This window comes from Camelus ferus, chromosome 1 (assembly GCF_009834535.1).
Source record: "Camelus ferus isolate YT-003-E chromosome 1, BCGSAC_Cfer_1.0, whole genome shotgun sequence".
Classification (NCBI taxonomy): Eukaryota; Metazoa; Chordata; class Mammalia; order Artiodactyla; family Camelidae; genus Camelus; species Camelus ferus.
In genome coordinates, this window is record NC_045696.1 from 3,638,076 (window position 1) to 3,653,723 (window position 15,648).

General features: G+C 53.5%; 1 protein-coding gene across 3 annotated transcripts in view; it reads left to right on the top strand.

Annotated features, from left to right (window-relative positions):
- Positions 1-15,648, top strand: part of PRDM15 (PR/SET domain 15) — a 51,441-nt gene that overhangs the window by 3,879 nt on the left and 31,914 nt on the right. For all 3 annotated transcript variants that reach the window (XM_032461066.1, XM_032461133.1, XM_032461152.1), the window contains 6 exons: positions 7,916-7,958; positions 8,457-8,550; positions 10,019-10,172; positions 11,226-11,478; positions 14,049-14,150; positions 15,258-15,482. In XM_032461066.1, the coding sequence (XP_032316957.1) occupies positions 7,916-7,958; positions 8,457-8,550; positions 10,019-10,172; positions 11,226-11,478; positions 14,049-14,150; positions 15,258-15,482 (871 nt within the window). The remainder of the gene's footprint in view (positions 1-7,915; positions 7,959-8,456; positions 8,551-10,018; positions 10,173-11,225; positions 11,479-14,048; positions 14,151-15,257; positions 15,483-15,648) is intronic.

A 15,648-nucleotide genomic window follows, 5' to 3' on the forward strand; every position in this document is an offset into this window, starting at 1 on the left:
GGAGTGGTCGGGGGAATCAAGGCTGCGTGTGCCTGTGTCATCTTCGAACTGCCCCTTGGGGTGGGAGAAACCCTTGCCCAGGGCCCAGGGTCCTGGTCCTCACCTTCCTTAAGTTCTCCGGTCCTGAGGAAGGGTCCCTCTCACTATTCAGAAGGCAACCCCCATTCCCAGTCTCAGTGTGGGCTGTGGGATGCTCTGGGTCCCCACAAATGTGTGGGCATCGGGAGTGACTCCACAGGGCATGAGAGACCCTAGGCATGTGGTCGTGGGTAAGTGGTTGCTGTGACGAAGCTCTTCTGTTCCAGTTCCTTGTCATTGGAGCAAGGTTTCCTGCACTTGCATAAAAACGAAGAACAGTAACAGAGTTGAAAGGGATTCCATGAGATGTGGATGGATTGGGGGAAAAGTCCTGTTTACCTGCTCAGACACAGCTTCCTGGTCAGGTGACCCTTACGAGTGCGTGCGGTGTTTCCGTGTTGACCAGTGGCGGCCCACTTATTGGATGGATAACTAACTCAGTCCAGAAGAAATGAGCACAAACTTACGGTCGCAGGAAACCAAGACTGATTTCATCCATGTGCATAATTATAGTGTGGTCAGTAGTCACTTCAGGCACAAGTACGTCACGTTGAGTTTAGCATCTGTAGTGGTGGGGGCCGGGGAGGCGGCGCTGGGGACAGCAGTGCTGTGAGCCTCCTGACTGTTGAGGAAGAGCTTGTCCGTGTGCCTTGTGACTGGGTGGCAGGGACATCACACTGCAGGGCTTTGATTCCCATAGGCATATTTAGAAGAGCCACGTAATAGTTTTATTTTAAGCAGTTAATATTTGTAATATTAAAGTAAAGGTGAGCAGTTGAAAACTTTTTTGTCTGTTTTCATGAGCGAGCTCTGTTGGAGGCTGGTGGGAATAATTCGGGGGTGCAGCTCTGCAGCAGAGGGAGGGGTGTACTAAGGAGGGTGCAGGGGTGGGGCCCCCTGTGGGGTCGGGAAGTGGGTGCAGCGTGCCTGTGTACCGTGTGACAGGCGTGGCCGAGAGGACTTCAGAGATGAGGGGCCGTTTGGCTTAGACTTTAAAGGAGTTTGACAGATGGAAGTAGGAAGCTTCTGCAAGAAGAAGCAAGAGGAAGGGTCCGTGGAAGCTGGGAAGCTGGTCGTGGGTAAGTTGGGGTGGAGAGGAACCCTGGGCTGTAATGGGGTGGGGGCCGCTCAGGGTCATGGCAGCGGCCCAGTTGAGGCCTCTCATCCTAAGAAAATCTGAAGAAGCCCAACTCTGCGTCCTCCCCTGGAGTCTCGCAGAGCCTGTGGGGTCATATTTCTGCAAACGTACAGGAAATTGAAGCTCAGGCTTCTCAGAGGCGACACCTTTCTTTACCTGAGAGATGCTGTTGGCTGGGCTTGACTTGTTTTCGGTGGTAAGCACCATCTGCTTCTCCAGCTGAAGCACCAGTGTCCTGAGGGGGCCATCAGAAAGCCCTCAGTAAGCTGGCCTTCCTCCGTGGTGTGGCTGGAGGCAAACTCGTTGTAAGTGTTTCAAGTTGAGTGTCCTTAAGTCACGATCGTGCGAGGGGCCTGCACGGGGTAATGCGGAGAACCGCTCCTCCCCACTGGCTCCCAGGGAGGAGGGACCCTACCTGCTGGATAAGGAGTCTGACTTTGGGAAGGAGTGCTGCCAGTGTTTTTGAACTCAAGGCCTTTGGTCTTTTATAAGTTTAAAAAGTATATATGCTAATTGGTTATAGTAAGTTTGCCTTTTATTGTGACCAAAACTGTAAATGCAATCTTGGTCCCATTTTAGTGAGGAGGTTTACAAAATCCCTGCTCTGACCAGGCCGCTTCAGTTCTGTCCATTGATCCTGCCCCCGCCACCCCCTCAGTCCCCCGGGGTCCCTTTCTCCCGCGCATCTGACCCCTCTGGACTTTCTTCTCTGCAGCTTCTGCTGCCACCCACTGTGCTCCCACTCTTAGGCTGCGAATGTGTGGAGATCTTCTCACCACCAAAGCTCCCAGGGTGCCTAGTTTTAAAATATCCTGTCTGTCTTACAAGGGCCCAGGAGTCAGGCCTTACCACCTCCCCTCTTCTTTTGTGTTAAGCAAAAAGGTGACTGCCCGTCAGAGTTCTTATCAGCCCGAGCAGGTCAATGCCAGCTCAGTTTCCATTTTTAAGACAGCAGAGTGCAGACCTCTCTCTCACCCTCTTTGCTCAGAAATCCTCTTAAAGAATCAGATGCGAAAAATCAGAAAAATCGATGTTGTCTGGTGAAACTAAGAGGTTTAGAAAGAGGAAACGAGAAATTATGAAAGAAATAGCACAAGAAGATCTGAGGCCCAGAGGGCAGGAGTGCCAGGCTGAAGAGGCCAGTCCGTGCTGAGCATCAAGGCTGGCTGAGCCTTCAGGTCACTGGAGCTGCAACCGTGGGTCTAAGAGATCCGGGGGCTGGGGCGTCTCAAACAAAAGGTTTGCCTGCTAGAAAGTCACCAGACTCCTCAGCAGGGACACTGGAACCTGAAGGACGATGGAGTCCCACTTTCTACAGGAAGCTGACCGTGTCCCAGGCAAGGCTGCTGTCATGTGAGATTGAAATAATGACATTTGCAGACACCGCAAGTCCTCTCCGAGGACTTACCTCCCAGGCACCTTTCCAGGAAGCTCCTAATGATGAACTAGAACGTCAGAATTGTGCCTGTGCAGGATGGAAGGGAGCTCAGAGTAGATAGTCCAGCCCTCATTTTGTACGGACAAGGAAACCAAGGCCCACGGAGGGGAAGTCACTAACTGGAGGTCGTCCCTGCCAGTCACCGGCGGCTGGGCCCTGGCGTCCGTCCTCTCCCAGCAGGGCTCGGCCCTTCCCTCCCTCCGACGCACCCAGAGTCTGCTCGGGACCGCGAGTCTCTAGCACGCTGATCAGTGTGTGCAGATAAATTCAGGAACTGCTGGGCTAAACACGTTTCAGTAGATTCTTATTGTGGGACTTCTCCGGGCCTTTAAAGTGCATTGTGTATCAAGACTCCAGAATGAGAATCTGAGATGTTTCACAAATTTACTGGCCATGATGTCCCTCCTCCTCCTCCACAGAGCATCTTTCAGGACTGTTTGCAGCTCATGTCTGAAAATTGCTCTCACTTGTTTGCTTTTAACCTTTCGTGATTTTTCCCCTTAATGTTTTCAATATCGTCATGAGGGTACGTGCCCAGTGGGAAAATGTCCCTCTTGCTTAAAAAAAATTTCCTGAGCCCCTGGACTGGGACTGGCTCCTGAGCCCTTGAGATGTGGCAGAGCCGAATGAAAATCAGCTGCAAGTATAAAATACACACAGATATGTAAGACTTAGTGTGAAAAAAATCATTAATGGTTTTTTTTATTTTATGTGTGAAATGATAATATTTTGAATATGTTCTATTGAATAAAATGTCACCAAAATTACACATGTGGATCCCAGTAAGATTTTTTTTTTTTTGTGGATATAGGCAAGATTGTTCTGAAAGCAAAGGAATGGGAACAGCTAAAACAGATTTGAAAAAGAAGACAGTGGGAGGAACCACTCTACCCAATTTTAAGACTTATTACCAAGCAAAGGTAATCAAGACTGTATTGACTGATCCCCACCAGCATAGTGCTGGAGGAGGGTGGGCACAGAGATGAGTGGAACAGGAGGGAGGACCCAGAAACAGACCCACACACACAGGGCCAGCTGGTTTTTGACAATGGAGTGAATACAACTCAATGGTGCTGATGCAGCCGGATGTCTGGAGCGAAAAAATGAACCTGGACCCCAGCCTCATGTCTTAAACAAAAATTAACTCAAATTGGATAGTAGACTGAAATGTAAAAGGTAAAACCCTGAAGACTTTTCTAAGAAACACAGGAGGAAGTCCTCAGGGGCAGGGCTGGTGCAGAGACCTTAGATCTGACCCCAAAGGCACAGTCCATCAAAAGAAAGATCAGTACGTTGGACTTTGTCAAAATTAAAAACCTGTGTTCTATAAAGCACCGCATGAAGACGATGAAGACAAGCTAGAGGCAGGGGCGACGTGTGTCCCGCCATCCTGCGCGTGCGTAGTGGCGTCTCCTTGTGGCTTTGCCTGGTGTTTCCCTGGCGGCAAATGATGTTGGACATCTTTTCATGTGCTTATCTGCCATTCTGCTGTTTTCTTTGGTGACATGTCTACTCATGTCTTTTGCCCACTTTCTAATTGGATTGATTGCATTTTTACTGTTGAAGTTTTGCAAAAAAATTTTTTTATTGAAGTGTAGTTGATTTTCAGTGTTAGTTTCAGGTGTACAGCGAAGTGATTCAGTTATACGCACATATGTATTTTCTTTTCAGATTCCCTTTCATTATGTTGTTACAAGAAATTGATTACAGTTCCCTGTGCTATATAGTAGGTCCTTGTTGTTTATCTATTTTATACACAGTAATGTGTGTCTGTTAATCCCCAACCCCTAATGTATCCCTCCCCACCCTTTCCCCTTTGGTAACCATAGTTTGTTTTCTATACCTATGAGTTGGTTTTTGGTTTATAAATAGAATTTGTATCTTTTTTTAGATTCCACATATAAGTGATATCATATGATATTCGTCTTTCTCAGTGTGACTCCACTCAGTATGATCATCTCTATGTCCATCTATGTTGCTGCAAGTGGCGTTGTTTCATTCTTTTTTTAATAGCTGTTTGCTGTTGAGTTTTGAGAGCTCTTTGCATATTCTAGATAGGGATTCGTGGTTTGCAAAAAATGTCTCCTGGTCTTTACTTTATTCATCCTCTTCACAACGTCTTTTGCAGAGCAAAACTTTTCAATTTTGGTCAAGTCCCATTGATCAATTTGCCTCTAATAAACTGTGCTTTTGGTGACAAGTCTAAAAACTGACTAGCCCTAGATCTCAAAGATTTTCTATTTTTTAAAACACTTTTTTACTGTTTTATGTTTTAAGTCTGTAATCCGTTATGAGTTAATCTTGTATAAGATGTGAGGTCATAGGTCACAGTTCTTTTATTTTTTTTGCCTCAGGATGTCCAGTTTTTCCAGCACCGTTTGTTGAAAAGACCGTCCTTCCTGCACTGAACTGCCTTTACCCTTTGTCAGGAATCAGTTGAGCGTGTTTGTGTGGGGCTGTTCTCCACTTCCACTGATCTGTGTGTCTCCTTCCACCGGTGACAAGTACCACCAATACCTCATTACTGCAGCTTTATAATTAAGCTTGAGTCAGGTGGACTGATTCCTCTCACTTTAGGGTTGTTTCTAACAGCTGTCACCTCCGGGGCTGCGTGTGACCGCCAGGTGTCGTGGGGAACATCTGGCCTGAGCCTCCCTTGCTTCCCATGTCCACTGAGTGCCACGCAGGTGGTCCTGAGCCCGGCTAACTTCACAGTAGTCCTGGCTTCCTGGTCCTGTTACTGCTCTGGTCCTCCAGCGATCACAGTTGTAGTCAGCTTGTTTGCTTTTTGTTGTGCTGATCACACAAGTTTTACAGAGATTTAAGGTTACGCAGTGGTTCTCAGACTCCAGCTGCATCAGAATAACCTGGAGGTTTGTGAAAACACGCAGTGCGGGGCCCCCGCCCAGAGAGCCCTGGGGAGGTGCCCGAGAATTGGCATTTCCGAGAAATGAGGAATTCCCAGGTGCCACTGGTGCTCCTGTTTGCTGGTCCAGGGACCACACTTTGAGAACCACTGGGGTAAGGTAAGTTTCCCCAGTGTCAGTGGTTAAAATTGGCCGGATCTCAGACTTAGAATTTTCCTACCATTTCTGCAATAACAGTACTGTCTGCGATTTCTTGTTGAAATTTCCTTCATGCCCCAGAAGTCTGGAGACTGGACTTCCTTCTCCGAAGGAGCAACCTGAGTGCCATGGGGAGTTTTGTCACGACAGCAGACTTCACGATGCTCCTTTCCTGCCTTGCCCTGCCGCCCAGGGTGGCTGTGAGCTACATTCTTGGGCTGAAAGGACCACTTTAGAGCCCACATTTCAGGGGCCAGATGCTTCTAATAAAGATGTTATTCCCAGGACACAAACATTTAAATATGAGAGTGCGGTTGAATAAAAGCCTGAAACTTGGAGCTGTGTCCCTCCCTCCCTCTCTCATTTTCTTCCTGCGGCCACTTCAAAACCTGGCTGGGTGTCCTCTCCCGGCAGGTGTGCCCTGGGGACTCTTGCGGGGTGGGGGACCCTCCTCGAGAGGCCAGACTGGAGGCAGGCGCTGCCGGGGGGAGGTGGCCACACAGGGCCTCTCGGAGTTGGCCAGAGTCCACGAGGAGGGCCGGGGCAGCCCCCTGTGTCCACATTCCTCGATCCCGTGGGCCTTGTGGGGACCCCAGATTCTGCTGTGATCTGGCTACAGTTTGGGGGCTGCCTTTGAAGACCCCACTGTTCACCTTTCAGAACTTCCTCGACCAGGAGCTGGTGTTGGCAGGTGGGCTGGGTTCCCATCGGTGGGCAGCCGGCTCTCAGGCCCCTGGGGCACTCAGCAGCTCACAAAAATGGGTTTCCACTTGTTTCTTCTGCCGCGTCCCTCCTCACTTTTTGCTCCAGGACCAGCGGCGTCCCCTGTTCCAGACTGGCCCCCAGCCATGCCTGCAGATCCCACCAGCCAGGAGACCCCAAGTTAGACTTGCCAACAAGGCCGTGTGAGACACCTTGTCACTTACATGGATGTTCCCAGGGAAAGAAGGCACCACGCCGTGTGGGGGGAAATCAGCCTGGTAATTTGTCCTCGGCATTTTAAGGGCAAATTGGAACCCACCTCTGTCTCGTTTCCTTAGAACGAATTCACTTCCGTGGTGAAATTTTCAGCTGTTCTCTTCCTGCTCAGTAAAACCTGTGTTCAGCAAGTCTGAATCTTCATGTGGACTTTGCATCGTCTGCTTTCCGTTCTTTAAGCTCCGGGGTTGGGAGCGGGCAGAGGGCATGTGGAATCAGCATTCAGGAAGTGCCGGCCTGCGTGCCTCCCCAGAAAGGCTCCTAGGAATTCAGAGGGGCTTGGACAAGGAGTGGGATGCAGGGAGGCTGCACTGGGCTGGCTTAAGTGAGGATGGGGGAGTGTGAGGGGAGAGGATCGGCTGTTGAGTGGCACGTACTGGGGGTCTCTCACTTTATGCTCCCCTGGAACTACATGAGGTGGGCGTTTGAATTTCCATTTTATAGGTCAGGAATCTGGGGTTCCAGGATTAACACGTCCATATCACCCACGAATGCGTAGGTGCTTAAGAGCAGCTGCCTGCTGTGGAGGTGGTGTTTGAGGTGAACCTTCAGGGAGGCAGACGTGACCGGATGTGATAAAGGCTTCCTGGAGAGCAGGAGGGCTCTCCTCCCTGAAGACACTCATGGCTTTAGTCCCCACGAGGAGTGAGTGCTGGCTGGGTGTCACGCACAGGTCAGCAGCTGGAGAAAAACAGAGATCGTGTGAGACGGGGTCGCCCTTGAGGAAGTCACCGTCCAGGGAGGGAGTAAAAGCAAATAGAAGTGGCAACGTGAAAGCTAGGGTTTTAAAATTGGTGGTATGAGTGGGGAGAGGGTGTAGCTCAGTGGTAGAGCACGTGCTTAGCATGCACGAGGTCCTGGGCTCAATCCCCAGTGCCTCTGTTAAAATAAATAAATAAACTAGTTACCCACCCCCCAAATGGTGGTATGTTTCTTTTACAAATGGAAATAGATGGGTGTTACGGAAAGGGGAAGTTCGCGAAGACTTCCTAATCTAGAGCCACTGGCCAGTGGCTTTTACTAAAAGCAGCATCATTTTAGGCGAGAGACCACTGCAAGGCCGGCAGCCCCGCTCCACGGCATGGGGGCCCTGCTGCGTGCTGTGTTTAAAGCACAGAGTCAGCGCCTACACAGGCTCCAGGCGGCCGTCGGCAGGAACTGTCTTTGAACCTGGCTTGGGGAAGCACTGGTCCCTGACGCGGCTCTCTGTCCCGGCAGGTGTCGGCGATGGCGGAAGACGGCGAGGAGATCATGTTCATCTGTGAGTGGCCCGAGGCCCGCCCTCCGCGCCCACGCGCCTGGTGTTCACAATGGAGAAAAGCTGTCTCTTTTTAAATTGAAGTGACTTTACCTGCTTTGCAAACCACAATTTATTTGTTCCATGAGAAAGGTGCTGCTGGCTGTGGTTTTAAAAGACTCACCTTCTCAGCACTCCCAGCGGAGGGCACTTTGCAGGGTTAGCTGTTGACTCAAAAAAGTGACTCCTGGGTTCAGAAAGAGGTTTACAACACATTAGATTTATGATAAACAGGTTAAGTTGATGAATGTTCATTGATTCTCATTCCCGGGGAAAGACGTCCTTTATCACCAGAGAGGTGACTCTGCCTGCTTTGAAACAGGCCTTGGTGCTGGGTTTTCTCCTTGGGGTGCACGTCCTGTGTGCAGGCTTTTTATATTTGTGGGGAGCACTGTCGGTCAGGCCCCTCAGCAGGGAGTCTGCCTCCGGGCTCAGATGCTCAGCCGCCCCATCTGTTTGCAGGGTGTGAAGACTGCAGCCAGTACCACGACTCTGAATGTCCCGAGCTGGGCCCGGTGGTCATGGTCAAAGACTCCTTTGTGTTAAGCCGGGCACGGTGAGTGATAGCCGCGAGCTGTCTGTACGGTCCTGCCTGTCAAACAGGGTTGTCTGCATGTCCGACTGCGGCCGGAGCTTGGCTGCCTTGACGTCTGTACAAAGGGAGAAAACAACAAGGAAGGAAAGATTCTGTGAGAAGGACTGGCCCTGGTTCCGGAGGCCAGCCGGGACCTCCATCCCACCGCGAGCTGAGTCGCCCGCCTGCCCGCGGGATGAGCCCGGGGGTGCTGCAGAGGCTTCAGGGTCAAGGTCTTTTATCCCGTTCCTGGTTCTCAGGAGGCGAGCTATATCAGATGCCGCGGGCAGCCGTGGAAGAGCTGATGGGCTGCGTTAACTTATGCTTTGAGCGGCCATGGCCAAGGTCGTAGGTCTGTTCATTCAGTGTCCCCCATGGTCCAAACCCAGTCCTGCCATCAGACATGCCCGCTCTGGGCAAGGGGGGTGGGGCATACAGGGAGCCAGGCAGAGCTGTTGCAGCTTTGGAAAAGCACCTGCAGATCTGGTGAGGCGGCTCCATGGCTCTGCCACTGAGCGTTTCCCCGAGGGGTGGCTACCGTGTCCCCCGAGGGCCGTCTGGGTCACAGCCCCATCTGCTGTGTAGTAGGTGTTTGGACGCAGACGAGGCGTGCTCCTCTCTGCGCCCTAGTTGCCTCATCTGGAAAGTGAAGAGATAAAAGTACCACCTGGAAAGTGGTCATTGTCCCTGACTCAGGGCCTGGCACGTGGTGGCGCTTAAGTTATCTCATCCGTGCTATTTCTAGAAGCCTCCCCACTGGTTTTCCTAGCTTCTTTATTTACTTTCTCTCACTGTGCCTTTACAAAGCAGAGAGATCACTATTTTTGGCTGAAGTGGAGAGCTCATTAGCTCTCTTCCAGAACCTTCAGTGGTTGCATGTTGCCCACAGAAATCCAGTGGGAAGCATCAGTCCCTCAGTGGGGCCTTTGGGATGCGCTCCTCCATCAGCCTGGCCTCCTGCCCACCCCATGAGGGGTCTGCGCTGCAGGCGCCCTCGGGGTCCACCCTGCTCCCGGACGTGGGTCAGGCTTGCCCTTGCCTTAGCTCCTGCTGGGTCTCAGCCCCCATGACATTCAAGTTTACTTAAAAAGGTCACATCCTCACTGAAACTGGCCCCAGGCATCCTAGCTGGAAACCCTTTTCTAGTCTTTGGAATGCCCTGGCACTTTTGGTTTTCCACGTGGCACTTTCCACGTGGCACCCCTTCGTGGTCTCTCTGTGGTCCTCCCTCCCTCTCTGTTGGCGTGCCGCAGTCCACACTCAGGCTGGCAGCTGTCTTTTGGGCAGAGATTTTAAATGCATCCTCTGGGAAACGCCCCTCCACTGCCTGCTCTAGGGGGTCGGTTAGAGCGACCTTTTCTGTCATCCTACCGTCTGTCCCCTAGTGTGAGTGGCACCTTGGACAGTGGGTGCTCGGGGCCGACAGTCTCTTGCTTTGTTCCATTTTTAGGTCGTCCCTTCCTTCCAACCTGGAGATCAGACGACTGGAAGATGGGGCCGAGGGGGTGTTTGCCGTAACGCAGCTTGTCAAGCGCACGCAGTTTGGTCCATTCGAGTCCAGGAGAGTCGCCAAATGGGAGAAGGAGTCTGCTTTTCCACTGAAGGTGAAAGCTGGTACCAGCAGGGCTGCGGGACCTGTTTTGTGACTTTCCTTCTGTGCAGATTCCGGGGGGGGGTGGGGGTGGCAGGCAATGCCCACTGAGTTCCAGTGATTCACAAATGTCTCGGAAACACCTCTGTATTGTGTGCCGGGGGCAGCTTTATGCCTGCAGAGGGAGGGTGAGGCCCGCTGGGAGCAGCCCCAACACCAGCTGGGGGTCCTTAGGCACCTGGCGGCCCCCTCTGCCCCCTCCTCTGGCTTCTGAGGGCTCCATCCTCTGAGGGGGGCCTCTACCTCTTAGCAGTGGGGTCCCCTACAGGAAGAGCCCAGTGAGGAAGCAAAGATTGAGTCAGAGAATAGAGGACAAGGGCCCCCTATTCCATGTGGTTACTTTGAACTTCAAAATATTCCAGCTTCTCCCCCTGCTCCCTGCCTGCATTTAACCTGTAAGGCAATGGTGCTGCTCTGCAGATGAGGGGACAGCTTATAAAGATGGAGGACTCTGCTAAAGCCACTGAGCATACTTGCAACAGGGCCAGGAGAAGAACTCAGGCGTCCTGATACACCTGGCCCAGGTTTAGCGCTCAGGTGTCCCAGTGACACCTGGACCACACGAGTAGACCTCAGATGTCCTAGCTCCCACCTGGGCCATGCACAGAACTCAGGTCTCCTTATGACTCCTGGGAGTAGAACTCAGGTTTCCTCGAAAAACCGGGAACAGGAGTAGAGCTCACGCGTCCAGGTGCCCACCTGGCCCACAGGTTGAAATAAGGCGTCCCATTCTCACCTGGGCCATGCGTGGAACTCAGGTCTCGGCACCGAGCCTTTTTCTGTGTCTCCTGTCCCCTTTTGCCTGTGACCAGCCTGACCTATTGAAGCCCCGTGGATTCCTTGTGCCTCCTACCAGTGTAAATGCCGGAACAGATCCCATATGGCCTGGTGTGGCCTCTGATGCGGCTCTTTCTAGACTGTTTGCCCAGCATGCCCCACCATGGGCTGGCACACGGGCTGGCGCACGGACCCGTGGGTAACTGCTCCCGGCCGCGCTCACCCGCAGGTGTTCCAGAAGGACGGGCACCCCGTGTGCTTCGACACCTCCAACGAGGATGACTGCAACTGGATGATGCTGGTGCGGCCGGCGGCGGAGCCTGGCCACCAGAACCTGACCGCCTTCCAGCACGGCAGTGACGTCTACTTCACCACCTCGCGCGACATCCCCCCTGGCACCGAGCTGCGCGTGTGGTATGCGGCCTTCTACGCCAAGAGGATGGACAAGCCGATGCTGCGGCAGGCCTGCCCCGGGCTCCCTGGTATGTGGTGCCCCTTGGCCCTGCCGCCGCCCGCCCTCTATCTACTGACGGCCCCTGGGTCCCGGGCAGCAGTCCGACCTCAGGGGATCGGCCAGGCGAGCTGGCTGGTACAGGGAGTGCTGCGGGGTCAGCCCTGACCCCACGTGGTGGCTCTGTTATTCTGCTTGTTGACTGTCTGGGCCGAGACCCTCAGCCAGACGCTTGCTGACAGAAAGCTCTGCCTCCAGCCCTGCGACTGTGAGCTGGGCTCAGCTCTGCCCTTGGGACCTTCCACGCGTGACTCACCTGCTTGGTCCTCCAAGGTCAGGTTATTGTCCCTGGTTTTGGGCAGAAACGGAGCACAGCGAGGTTAAGGAGCTGGCCCTGAGTCACAGTGTGGAGAGGGAAGGAGTCAGGATTTAAACCCCGACACTGGCTCTGGTGCTGGCCACCTTCCAGCAGCCTCCTCCCGGAGGTTGGGGGGTGTGTGTGTCTGTGCATGTGTGTGTCTATGCATGTGTGCATGCATGCGTTTGTGCGTGCATGTGTATGAGTGTGCATGCCCGTGGTCAAAGGAAGACCCAGTGAAGTCACCCACATCCTATTGGAAAAGCAAATCAAAATGCATTCCTGCTAACCCAGGATTGGGCATCACCTTGTGAATGGACCCAGTGAATTTAAATCTTTCCCGCCCATCTTGTGGGTCTTGTGGGTCCTTTGGGTGTCTGTCCTCTCCACCCAGCCTTGGGCTGCCAGGTGACCTGGCTCACGCTTAGCCGTGACCTGGGAGAGCAGTGATTTCCTGCGGCTCCACCTGAGACGGCCCAGAGGCTGTACTCCCTCGGGGGCACAAGTCGGCACTGACTTTCCTTCTGACCCTCAAAACAACAGAATCCGGACAAGAAAATGACTCCTTTTGTTATGAGCACCATGGGATATAGACGGCTCTGTAGAGTGAGAGGCCCGATATGTTTGGAAGGTTCTGGCCTGCCTCACGTGTACATGGTGGCTGAGGGTCTGTGAGCCCTCTGGGTGGGCACACACTGCAGCCTGGGGGGAGGCATCGTGAGGTGGCCCAAACAAAGCACCACAAACCGCGGCTTCAGTGGTAGAAGTCTGTCATCTCACAGGCTGGAAGCCTGAAGTCCAAGATCGCGGTGTCGGCAGGGCCGGTTCCTCTGCCAGCCGTGAGGGAGGACCCTTTCCTGGCCTCCGTCCAGCTGCAGTACTGCTGGCAGCACTGCCATGCCTTGGCTTGCGGCTGCCTGGGTCTCTCCCTGTGTCTCTGGGTTCTCTCCTTACAAGGACACCAGTCATTGGATTTAGGACCGCCCTGATCCAGTCTGACCCACCTTCCTTGATTCCATCTGCACAGACCCTACCTGAAGATTCCAGGTGGATGTGAATTTTGGGGGCCAGGCTGGGTGGAGGCCGGTGGCACAGGGAGCCTCTGGGGCTCCCTGGGGAATGTCACAAGGCCAGCACTCAGGGTCTGGTGGCAGCAGAGGGTCTGTCCCCTCACAGGGGTATTTGCAGAGGAAGACTGGGCTTCATGGGGCTTGCTTTATTTTGATAGTGAAGGTGGCAGAGAGAATTTATTAGTGAGACCTTTGGTTTTTCACCAGACTGCTCCCAGTCTGGATTCTCTCTAGGATCTGCTAAAACCAGGTACCTGGCCTGGCCCCCTGGGAGGCCCCTGCAGCGGCACCCCACTGGGTCAGGGGTCATTTCCAAGCACCACGACCGAGGCCAGTTGCCCGGGTGCTGTCCAGGGTCCTGGGGATCTTCCCGACCTGGTTTTCTCATGTGCCCCGGGACCAGCCCAGACTGCACATCTAGGTTTGGGTTGTTAGGAGCTGACCTTTTCAGCTGTCGAGGTCACACCCTGGAGGACGGCACACCCTGGTCTCTCAGAGTCAAAGTCGGCGTTAAGGTCACCTCCTCTTCTTGGAGGTGCTGCTGCGCTGTTGCCTTCTCACCTGTGGGAGGGCTCCTCACCCTGGGGCAGAGATCTTAATGAAGTGAGCCCGGGACCACGGTGTCCAGCACAGCTGCTGCCTTTTCTTGTCCTAGTCGCTCTCGTCGGGGACACCGGGGAGAACGCGTGTCACTGCGGGAAGCTCTGCTGGACACGCCAGGCAGGCGCTGCGGCCAGACCGGGCTGAGGGCCCACTGCCCAGCTGCTTCAGGTTCTGCCCTTTCTCGTTGCCTGAGCCGCTGAGAGACTAGGGGACTCGACTTGGGCTGTAGGATGTGCTTTTTCTCAATGTTGTATGAGGGGGTGCGTCTGGTCCCCCTGGACCGGCTCGTGGGAGGAGGCCACATTTCTGTGACTGTGACAGCGCTGTGTGGCCCGTTTCCTCATCTGTGAAACGGGGATGCTCACGAGCACAAACATGTCTGTGTGTGTAAAACTCCACAATCCCACCCTGCAGCCTTGAAGCTGCTCAGGAGTGGCGGCCGCTGCTGCTGCTGTCACTGTCACCTCCCATGGGAGCAGGTGCAGGCTCTGCTGGGCTGGGCTTCACGGAGGCAGGAGCTGCCAGGGACCGTCTTCTCCCACCTCCACCGTCTTGTCTTATCTTCTGAAGCTGCAGGCACCCCGGAAAACAGCGCCCCGGCCGAGTCGGAGCCCAGCCAGTGGGTGTGTAAGGTGTGTTCCGCCACCTTCCTCGAGCTGCAGCTGTTGAATGGTAAGGGACACGGTGGGCCGGGGCAGCCCTATGGCAGCAAGTCCTGTGCTGAGCTCACCCCGACGGTGCTGGCACGCCCTCACCATCCCTTTGGACAGTGGTAGGACACACGGCCCTCGGGAGTTCCCTGGCTTTACCCAAGCGGTTCTGCTCCCCAGCCTGTGTCTCCTCCCCGGGCCTCTGTCAGCTCGCACTTCTGGGCTTTGACCTGAAGCTTCTCTGCACATCTGGCTCCCACCGAGGGACCTCGTTTGCTTTCTCTGAAGCTCAGCCGTGTCTTACAGTTTGTAGGGGAGGGGGAGTGTCTCTGGTTTTGTGGCCTGTAGTTGAGGTTGGTGATGGGAAGAACTAGTCCTTGGCCGAGTCATACAGGCACCTGCGGTCACTTGAGGGCATTAGTCCCCACCTGTCTTGTGGGTCCCGCTTCCTCTTGCAGATGTGCGGCCACCCCGCTGGCCTGAGCCCTGCCCACCTTCACTTGGGGGGCGTGGCCACCCCCACCCGTCTGCTTCCTGTGTTTTGCTTAGTTACCTTTTCTTGGGAGGTCTCTGAGGTTTTCTTCCCTTGAAAATAAAGCAAAGTTTTCTTGCTTTCATGCAGTGTTTTTTTTTTTAATCTCCTTTTTTCTTCTTATTTTTCCTTGTGCAATGTTTTTAAGAACAACTATGTTCATCATGAATTAAACATTTATTAATACTCTTGAGAGGCTACAGTTTTAAGTAATTATGTTATGTATTCATTCTAGAAAAATGAGAAAATTTAAATAAGCTTTAAGAAGAATCATAAAAATTGCCCGCAAGGTCACCATCTAGAGAGAACCATGTTACTGTTTTGATACGTTCTTTCACAGTTTCTCTGCACACGTGTGTACTTTCAGTTTTTACAGACTGTGTGTGCAGTTTTACACACCTGCCCTCCTCCCATCACCCGACTGACTTTCTAAAGTGATGGTTGTGTTTGGTGCATTGGAAATGCTTTTGTTTTCAAAAGCGGAAATAAAGTTCATTTGCCTCTGCAGGAGGCACACTATTAGCAAATAAAATTAAGAACAAAGTGGGGGTCAGCAGTGGACACCCCGCCTTATGCTTTTGCGCCCCTGTCGTGCAGAGCACCTGTTGGGCCACTTGGAACAAGCCAAAAGTGCCCCCCCAGCTGGCCAGCAGGAGCCGGCTCCCGAGAAGGAAGCCGACGCGCCCCGGGGGGAGCCTCCCTCCCTTCCCAAGAGTGTCGGTACCACCAAAGAGCAGAAGAAAAAGCCTCGAAGGGGAAGAAAACCCAAAGCATCCAAACCGGAGCAGCCTCTAGTCATTGTGGAAGGCAAGGAACCAGCAGGTGAGGCTGGGCCAGGGGGAGGAGTCAGCAGATGGGGATGGACCTGGGGGAGGAGCCATCGGGTGAGGGTGGTCCCAGGGGAGGAGCTAGCAGGTAGGCGGGGTCCTGGGGGAGGAGCCATCGGGTGAGGGTGGTCCCAGGGGAGGAGCTTGCAGGTAGGCGGGGT